Raw genomic sequence first — 9,477 nt, forward strand, 5'->3', positions numbered from 1 at the left:
TGAGAGAAACGGCAACAAGGGTTTGTTTGCAAACCTATTCAGGCAAGTTCTATCTTCCTCTTTCCCTTTGGGCCGTGTTCTGTGCACCTAGATAATCTCTAGGGTTTAATCAAGCAGAAACTGGAATTGATATGTTTATTACGTGTTATATTGTTGGTCTGTATGTGTTGAAATCAATATCTGTTACAGTGTATGCAAGTGGTGTTTCAGTTTTCTGTACTTTAAGCATATGGTTTCCATCGTAGCCTTAGTTTCTGTATTTGACTGCAACTCTTGTAGAGACAATATAGGAACTCTACTGGGGTTATACAAAACTCATAGGGATGTTATTATTCTGTTTTAAATACGTGTGCAATCTGTTCCGTTTCTGTTTCTGCATATAGTTTCAGTTTTGATACTAAAAGCTTGGTAAGTTCAATAGCAACCTTAAGCTTTGTAATTGTTTTAAATTACTGTAATCAAACCTTGGAGATGTTAATAGAGTGATAATAAACCCTTAAGATCAGTTTAAGAAATAAACAGAAGGGTAGGGACGGACCAGAGAACGAGCAGATAGGTAAAAACGGAGCAGAGACTGAACTGGAGGCTCTCAAGAGGGAGAGAGCCGGCTCTAGAAAGTCAAGAGCCGACTCCCCTTCAGCAAGAGCCGGCTCCTAGGGGATTGGAGCCGGCTCCAATAGGGGAAGAGCCGGCTCTTCCATTCCAAGAGCCGGCTCCAATTTGTTGTTACGTCCAGAAAGTGATTTTAGGGCTCTGTTTGGTGTTTTGAGCACTGTTTGAGCTTTTGAGTGATTCTAATGAACTGTAGGGACTTAACAGAGGATCTAAGTAGTTAATTTTAAGTGTTATTAAACTTAATGTTGCATGGTTTAAGTCTTTAAGACAAAGGATGAAGCAGTGTAAAAATATACAACGGTGTATGCTACTAACAGAGAAAGGAACTGAATGGCTTGATTAAATTTTAGAAATTTAATGAGACTTCACGGAGGGATTAAATAGTTAATTTTTGGGTGTTATTAAGACCCTAAATTAATTTAAGGTTAATTCTAAATTAACGGATCAAACTGTATAACACTTATGTACAATTGTATACGGTTGGTGGATGGATGAAGTTTTAAATGCTTAAGCTTATTTTTAGGCATTCGAGTGGGATGTAATATATTTATAAAATGGTCTTAAATATATTATAGGGTCATTGATGTGTTAGATGTAATCTATGCAGGCTCTGGATGTTAGTTGTTGATTTATTAAATCATCCCCTGCAACTATATGGTTAATTGTTTGGATTTAAATTGCTGAAACATTTAAAAATCTTCGGTAATTAATTGGATATTGGTTTTGGATTTTAAATTGCTGTACTATCATTCGTAGTCTGTAATTTACATGGTTTTGGTTTTAAGTTGTTGAAATACTCAATACTATTCTGCAACGATGTGGATGGTTGGTTTTGGACTATAAATTACGTGCTTATTATTTATGCCTTGTAATTTACCTGGAATTATGTATTGGAACATAATTGCTGAATTCTTATACTTAATTCGGTCAATTATTTGGAATCATATATTGGATTATAATTGCGGAATTCTTATATTAAATTTGACCAATTATTTGGAATTATGTATTGGATTTTAATTGCTGAATTCTCACATTAAAATTCTGTCAATTATCTGGGAATGGTTTTGCATTGTAAATTACTTGCTTATCATTTGAATGTTGTAATTTACATGGATATGGAGGATGGTATGCACCGGTATGGGACGGTGGCATACTAGGTATGGTTTAGCTCAAAATGCTAATTCCTACCTTATGGATTTTAATTGGTGAACAGTATGACTGGTTCTATCAATTATATGGACTTTGTGGATTGTATGCACCGGTATGGGACGGTGGCATACTAGGGACAGACTGATTTAAAATACTCAGTCCTACCTATTTTGGAATAAGGGAACGGGTTGTTAAATAAATCCTCCTTATATATATATAAGTCGGTACGGTTGAATACGCCGAATGACTTATTGGATTTCTTGTGAATGGTTAGGAACGGAGTTTAGATATATATGTTTATGGTACCACGAGTTGAGCTTGAGTCTCAAACTTGTTGGTTAGGGTGCGTATATGCAGTGGATGTGTAGCTGGTTATAGTAGGTTGGGTGTACCCTGTTAGGTCTAGGTACTCATGCCCACCTTTGGGTGCGTATTCGCATGTTGCCTTCTATTCAGGTTGAGATCCCTACTGTAGTTCAGTGAATGTCCCATAGTGTGTATATATATATGTATGGACTAGATAGATATTGTGAGGTATCTATGGTGTATCTGCGTATCAGGTCACTGTATGGATTGCAGTTAGATTAGAACTTGCTCGTGGGCCTGACCCACCCTTTTATCATTTTTTCAGGTGTTCGTCAGTTCTGGGCTGTAGAGCTTGATCGTGCTGAGCAGATACAGTTATTCACTCTACTGATGGCGTAGGATTTTATTTCATGTTAAGACTTGGGTTTTGTTCCAGTCTTTTGAGTACCATTGGATATTTTAGGGGTCCACTAGATGGATTCCCGAGTTGTATAAATTGGAGAACGATTTCCATTCGTGGTGGATCAGTTGTATCAAAATAGTTTTAATTATCAATGAAATTATTTATTCTGAGGTTTTCAATTATTGGATTATCATTCTAGGTTCTTTCCAGCAAAATTTTATTTATTCTTGTTTTCTATATTGTATTTTGTGTTCATTAAATTGCTAATTGTTTTGATATCCTCGGGTAATCGGGCGTGGGCCTGGCCAACCCGCATCCGGAAATCCGGGGGTGTTACATGGCCGGCGAGATCGATGTGCTCCCTCTCCTCTCTGTGTCTCTTATAGTATATATATATATATATACACACACACACAAATAAAGAGAGGGAGATAGAAACGACGTAGTTTTGAATAAGGATAAAACTATCTTTTATCTTTTCCGGTGGCTTGAGTGGGCAAATTGCAAAAAAGTGAAAGTTCAGGGGGGTTTTTTGTAGTTCAGGAGGGTTAGTTGTAAAACCTCCATAGTTTAGGGGTTTTTTTTTGCACTTTTCTCTCTTTCTCTCTCTCTCTCTCTCTCTATATATATATATATATATATATATATATATATATAACAAATCAAAACCCATTTCTCTTGGTGGGGCCCGTAGAAAAATCATCACAATATTAATCCTCTTCCTTAAATTTTCGGTCGCCACCTGCTACTTTTACAAAAAAAAAAAATATAAGATGTAACACTTTAATTAAATAATCAATAATCGAATCTCTAATTGAGTAAATATCCCATTTAAAATTTAAATATCCAATTTTAACAACCAAAAATCATGAAATGAAATGAAATTATAAATTAAATCTTAAAAATCTGAATTGTCACAAAAAAGTTACCTCTTTTGACATGACTGAAAAAAAAAGATTTAACTTTGTTGAATAAATTATTTATTTTAATCGCAATAAAAAAAGTCACTATTGAATAAATTATCTCTATTAAATGCCAAAAATAAAATAATCAATATGGAATAAATTATCTCTTTTGAGAGGACTTCCAAAACAAAAAGAAAGTATAGAATGGAAAAAAAAAAAATAGTAAAGAAACTAAAGAAGGTAAACAAATAAAAAATAAAAATAAATTGTATAAAGAACAGTTATGACATAATAAAATAAGACATAGTATATTAATAAATTTAAGGACTTTTTTGTTATTTTTTTTATAAATATAATTAAAGAAAAATATAATGCAAATATCCCTCTAAAAAAACAATCAATTTTTCATCTCATCTCTATTATTACTTTCTCTCAACTCTCCAACGCGGTTACCCTCTCTTAAAAAAAAAAAATTGTAAATAAATAAAAAAAAATGGACTGTAAAGGCAAATCGGTTATTTTATTACATTTTTACAATTTTTGACTGAGGGGGAGTTGTTGAGCTGACAGCCTGACACCCAAACCTCAAAACAATGAATTTACCCTAATTATTTGTTGTCATTTGGTGCATCAATCGGACTTGGATTTCCTGGTCCCACCCCTAAAACAAAATGGGGCTCAAATCCCCTGCTGTGAGTTACCCTGCAGTCCCCTGCTGTGAGCTGATGAAAGGCCTTAGTTTGGCCACGTGTGCTTCAGTTTGTAATATGTCTGTGGGCTCCAGTAAAATGGTGCAAAATGCATTATTCCGTTAAATCTGCCTTCCGTTAAACATCCATCTCTCGGCATCTCTGAAAAAGCCCAAAAGAGCCGGCTTTACAAATTAATTGAGCCGTCTCCAAAAGATTGGGTTGAGCCGTCTCCACATTTCTTCTTGAGCCGGCTGTCCATTATTTTTTTTTTCTTTCATTTTTATTTTTTTTTGCTTGGCAAGGAGCCGGCTCTAAAAATTCTGAGAGCCAGCTCCATATTTATTATGAGCCGGCTGCCAACTCAAAGAGCCGGCTCAACAACTTAGAGCCGGCTCCATTGAACTTCAAGAGCCGGCTCCATTAAATCCCAAGAGCTGTTAAATTTAGGTGTGAAATTAGTTTGGCAAAGGTGTGAAATTAGTTTGTTAGAACTGTGTGAATAGCTTATTTTGATGGTGAAGGTGATCAGTGTCCCTACTTATTAAACTTCACAATGTATTTTTTTCTCATAAATATGACATAATAACATGTGAAATGTGTAATTACCGCATACATGAGAAGACAAAATATTTGGATAACACATTGGTATCTAATGAAGCCAACTCAGTTAAAAAAAAATAATTATGGAAGATTTTACATTCACTAGAATGGTTATTGAAGATTATAGAAGAAAATCTTACAATTAACCAAGATTTCAAATACGCTAGAATGCTTAACTAATGTCAATTTCAAGTAAAAAAAATCATAATTTACACTAACGGATGACAAATGAAAGAATTAAAAAATGTTAAATTTAAGTGTGAAATTAGTTTTGTAGAGGTGTGAAATTAGTTTTACAGAACTGTGTGAATAGCTTATTTTGATGGTGAAGGTGATCAGTGTCCCTACTTATTAAACTTCACAATGTATTTTTTCTCATAAATTTGACATAATAACCTGTGAAATGTGTAATTGCCACATACATGAGAAGACAAAATATTTGGATAACACATTGGTATCTAATGAGGCCAACTCAGTTAAAAAAAAAAAACAATTATGGAAGATTTTACATTCACTATAATGGTTATTGAAGATTATAGAAGAAAATCTTAGAATTATCCAAGATTTCAAATACGCTAGAATGCTTAACCAATGCCAATTTCAAGTAAAAAGAATCATAATTTACACTAACGGATGACAAATGAAAGAATTAAAAAATATTAAATTTAGGTGTGAAATTAGTTTTGCAGAGGTGTGAAATTAGTTTTACAGAACTGTGTGAATAGCTTATTTTGATGGTGAAGGTGATCAGTGTCCCTACTTATTAAACTTCACAATGTATTGTTTCTCATAAATGTGACATAATAACCTGTGAAATGTGTAATTGCCGCATACATGAAAAGACAAAATATTTAGATAACACATTGGTATCTAATGAAGCCAACTCAGTTAAAAAAAAAAACAATTATGGAAGATTTTACATTCACTACAATGGTTATTGAAGATTATAGAAGAAAATCCTACAATTAACCAAGATTTCAAATACGCTAGAATGCTTAACTAATGTCAATTTCAAGAAAAAAAAATTCATAATTTACACTAACGGATGACAAATGAAAGAATTTAAAAATGTTAAATTTAGGTGTGAAATTAGTTTTGCAGAGCTGTGTAAATAGTTTATTTTGATGGTGAAGGTGATCAGTGTCCCTACTTGTTAAACTTCACAATGTATTTTTTCTCATAAATGTGACATAATAACCTGTGAAATGTGTAATTGCCGCATACATGAGAAGACAAAATATTCGGATAACACATTGGTACCTAATGAAGCCAACTCAGTTAAAAAAAAAAAAAACAATTATGCAAGATTTTACATTCACTAGAATGGTTATTGAAGATTATAGAAGAAAATCGTACAATTATCGAAGATTTTAAATACGCTAGAATGCTTAACCAATGTCAATTTCAAGTAAAAAAAAAATCATAATTTACACTAACAAATGACAAATGAAAGAATTAAAAAATATTAAATTTAGGTGTGAAATCAGTTTTGCAGATGTGTGAAATTAGTTTTACAGAACTGTGTGAATAGTTTATTTTGATGGTGAAGGTGATCAGTGTCCTTACTTATTAAACTTCACAATATTTTTTTCCTCATAAATATCACATAATAACCTGTGAAATGCGTAATTGCCGCATACATGAGAAGACAAAATATTTGGATAACACATTGATACCTAATGAAGCCAACTCAGTTAAAAAAAATAATTATGGAAGATTTTACATTCACTAGAATGGTTATTGAAGATTATAGAAGAAAATCTTACAATTATCCAATATTTCAAATACACTATAATGCTTAACCAATGTCAATTTCAAGTAAATAAATATTATAATTTACACTAACGGATGACAAATGAAAGAATTAAAAAATGTTAAATTTAGGTGTGAAATTAGTTTTGTAGAACTGTGTGAATAGCTTATTTTGATGGTGAAGGTGATCAGTGTCCCTATTTATTAAACTTCACAATGTATTTTTTCTTAGAAATATGACATAATAACCTGTGAAATGTGTAATTGCCGCATACATGAGAAGACAAAATATTTGGATAACACATTGGTACGTAATGAAGCCAACTCAGTTAAAAAAAAAAAAAACAATTACGGAAGATTTTACATTCACTAGAATAGTTATTGAAGATTATTGAAGAAAATTTTACAATTACGCTATATTTCAAATACGTTAGAATGCTTAACCAATGTCAATTTCAAGTAAAAAAAAATCATAATTTACACTAATGGATGACAAATGAAAGAATTAAAAAATGTTAAATTTAGGTGTGATATTAGTTTTGCAGAGGTGTGAAATTAGTTTAGTAGAACTGTGTAAATAGCTTATTTTGATGGTGAAGGTAATCAGTGTCCCTACTTATTAAACTTCACAATGTATTTTTTCTCATAAATGTCACATAATAACCTGTGAAATGTGTAATTGCCGCATACATGAGAAGAAAAAATATTTGGATAACAAATTGGTACCTAATGAAGCCAACTCAGTTAAAAAAAACAATTATGTAAGATTTTACATTCACTAGAATGGTTATTGAAGATTATAGAAAAAAATCCTACAATTATCCAACATTTCAAATATGCTAGAATGCTTAACCAATGTCAATTTCAAGTAGAAAAATATCATAATTTACACTAACAGATGACAAATGAAAGAATTAAAAAATGTTAAATTTAGGTGTCAAATTAGTTTTACAGAGGTGTGAAATTAGTTTTACAGAACTGTGTTAATAACTTATTTTGATGGTGAAGGTGATCAGAGTTCCTGTGATCAGAATTTTTAGAGCCGGCTCCTTGCCAAGCAAAAAAAAATAAAAATAAAAGAAAAAAAAAATAATGGACAGCCGGCTCAAGAAGAAATGTGGAGACGGCTCAACCTAATTTTTTGGAGACGGCTCAATTAATTTGTAGAGCCGGCTCTTTTGGGCTTTTTCAGAGATGCCGAGAGATGGATGTTTAACAGAAGGCAGATTTAACGGAATAATGCGTTTTGCACCATTTTAGTGGAGCCCATAGACATATTACAAACTGAAGCACACGTGGCCAAACTAAGGCCTTTCATCAGCTCACAGCAGAGGACTGCAAGGTAACTCACAGCAGAGGATTTGAGCCCAACAAAATGTGGTGGGTTTGGTAGGTAATCCAATCAATCAACAAAGCTGCGAATGCCGCCAAAAGCGTGAACCTTTTAAAAAATATACTCCTACTAGTGGTTGCAGCAGCAGAGAAGAGAGAGAAGAAGTGGCGAAGGTAGAGAGCAGCTACGGATCTTCGCGATGGGTTCTCATCGGAATGAACGCTCTTGTCACTGGTGGCACTCGTGGAATCGGGTCTCTCTCTCAATCTATATATATAATTTTTCAATCTGATTAATGATTCTTGATCTAATCGCTCTTGAAATTCTCTCTAAGGTTTTGATTGATTTGATTTGATTCGATGTGTTCAGGCATGCGATTGTGGAGGAACTAGCTGAATTAGGGGCTACGGTACACACTTGTTCTCGCAAAGAAGCTGAGCTCAACCATTGCTTGCAAGAATGGACCGGTAAGGGTTTCGCAGTCACCGGTTCGCTCTGTGATGTATCGTCTCAAGACCAACGCCTACAGCTCATGGAAAACGTGTCTTCTCTTTTCACTGGCAAGCTCAACATCCTTGTAAGTCACAACACAGTCTCCAGTTTTATACATACATTAGATTAGCCCCATTCAATTGTTACACAAATATACGTTTATAACTTTTTATATATACACACACACGCTTTATTTGATACAATTTGCTTTTCATAGTCAATTTTCAAAATGTTCTTGACAGAAATCTTTGATAAATTTTCTATGCTCTAATCAGATAGCATCACTTTAAATCATATACTCAACCATTTTGAATCTCACCTATCTTCTGCCTGTAGATAAACAATGTTGGGACAAACATAATAAAGAAAACCGCTGAGTATACAGCTGAAGAATATTCGAAACTGATGGCTACCAACTTTGAATCTACTTACCATTTATGTCAACTTGCATATCCTCTTGTAAAAGCATCTGGAGTTGGAAGCATTGTCTTCATTTCCTCTGTTGCTGGTCTGGTGCACACTTCTTCTGGATCCATATATGGAGCAACTAAAGGTAACCATCATGACTGGTCCCTTTCTGTTGCATTAGTATGAAAATGTGAACCCGGATGGATGTGAATTTACAGGCTTTCTGCTTCTCTTTGCTGCTTGCTGGTGCAATAAATCAACTGACAAAGAATTTGGCTTGTGAATGGGCAAAGGACAACATCCGATGTAATTCTGTTGCACCCTGGTATATCAGAACGTCACTCGTATAGGATGTAATATTCTTTTATCTTGTGCATGGTCTCTTGAATTCGGTTAATTTTCTTTTCAAAATGAATTCATGTTCCAGATACTTCTGAAATTATACCTGGGATGTTATCCCAGATAACTGCATTTTCCATGTTCATCGAAACCAATGCATTCTTGAATTAACACTAGTGTGTTCTCTGGAAAATAGACTGGTTTATGCATTTAAACAATAGCTTGTTGACTAATGTTACGGTTTTGTGGAGTCTGATTAGGTGAAAGATTTTTAGAAAGATTTAATTATATGAAAACTTCAAGAGTACTGAATTTTAGGGAAAATTCAGTTTTCTAATCTGTTAAGGAAAATTCAGTTTCTTAATCTGATTTGACTTCCTTGTTGGTTTAAGGAAAATTTAGTTTCCTAATTTGATTTAATTTCCTTATTAGTTTTGGATTCTACAAAAGGCAAGTTCTTGTAGGACAAGTTTGGAACTCTAT

General features: G+C 33.4%; 1 protein-coding gene across 1 annotated transcript; it reads left to right on the forward strand.

The window, feature by feature from the left end:
* The first annotated feature begins 4,049 nt into the window (after window positions 1-4,049).
* Window positions 4,050-8,841, forward strand: LOC132314356 (tropinone reductase homolog At5g06060-like). The gene is made up of 5 exons (XM_059813233.1): window positions 4,050-4,161; window positions 7,683-7,764; window positions 7,898-8,008; window positions 8,125-8,332; window positions 8,584-8,841. The coding sequence occupies exons 1-5, from the start codon at window positions 4,050-4,052 to the stop codon at window positions 8,839-8,841; spliced, it is 771 nt and encodes a 256-aa protein (XP_059669216.1).
* The last annotated feature ends 636 nt before the right edge of the window (window positions 8,842-9,477 follow it).

This window comes from Cornus florida, unplaced genomic scaffold (assembly GCF_030987335.1).
Source record: "Cornus florida cultivar Cherokee Brave unplaced genomic scaffold, ASM3098733v1 CherokeeBrave_3.0.0_Hap2_Chr06, whole genome shotgun sequence".
NCBI lineage: Eukaryota > Viridiplantae > Streptophyta > Magnoliopsida > Cornales > Cornaceae > Cornus > Cornus florida.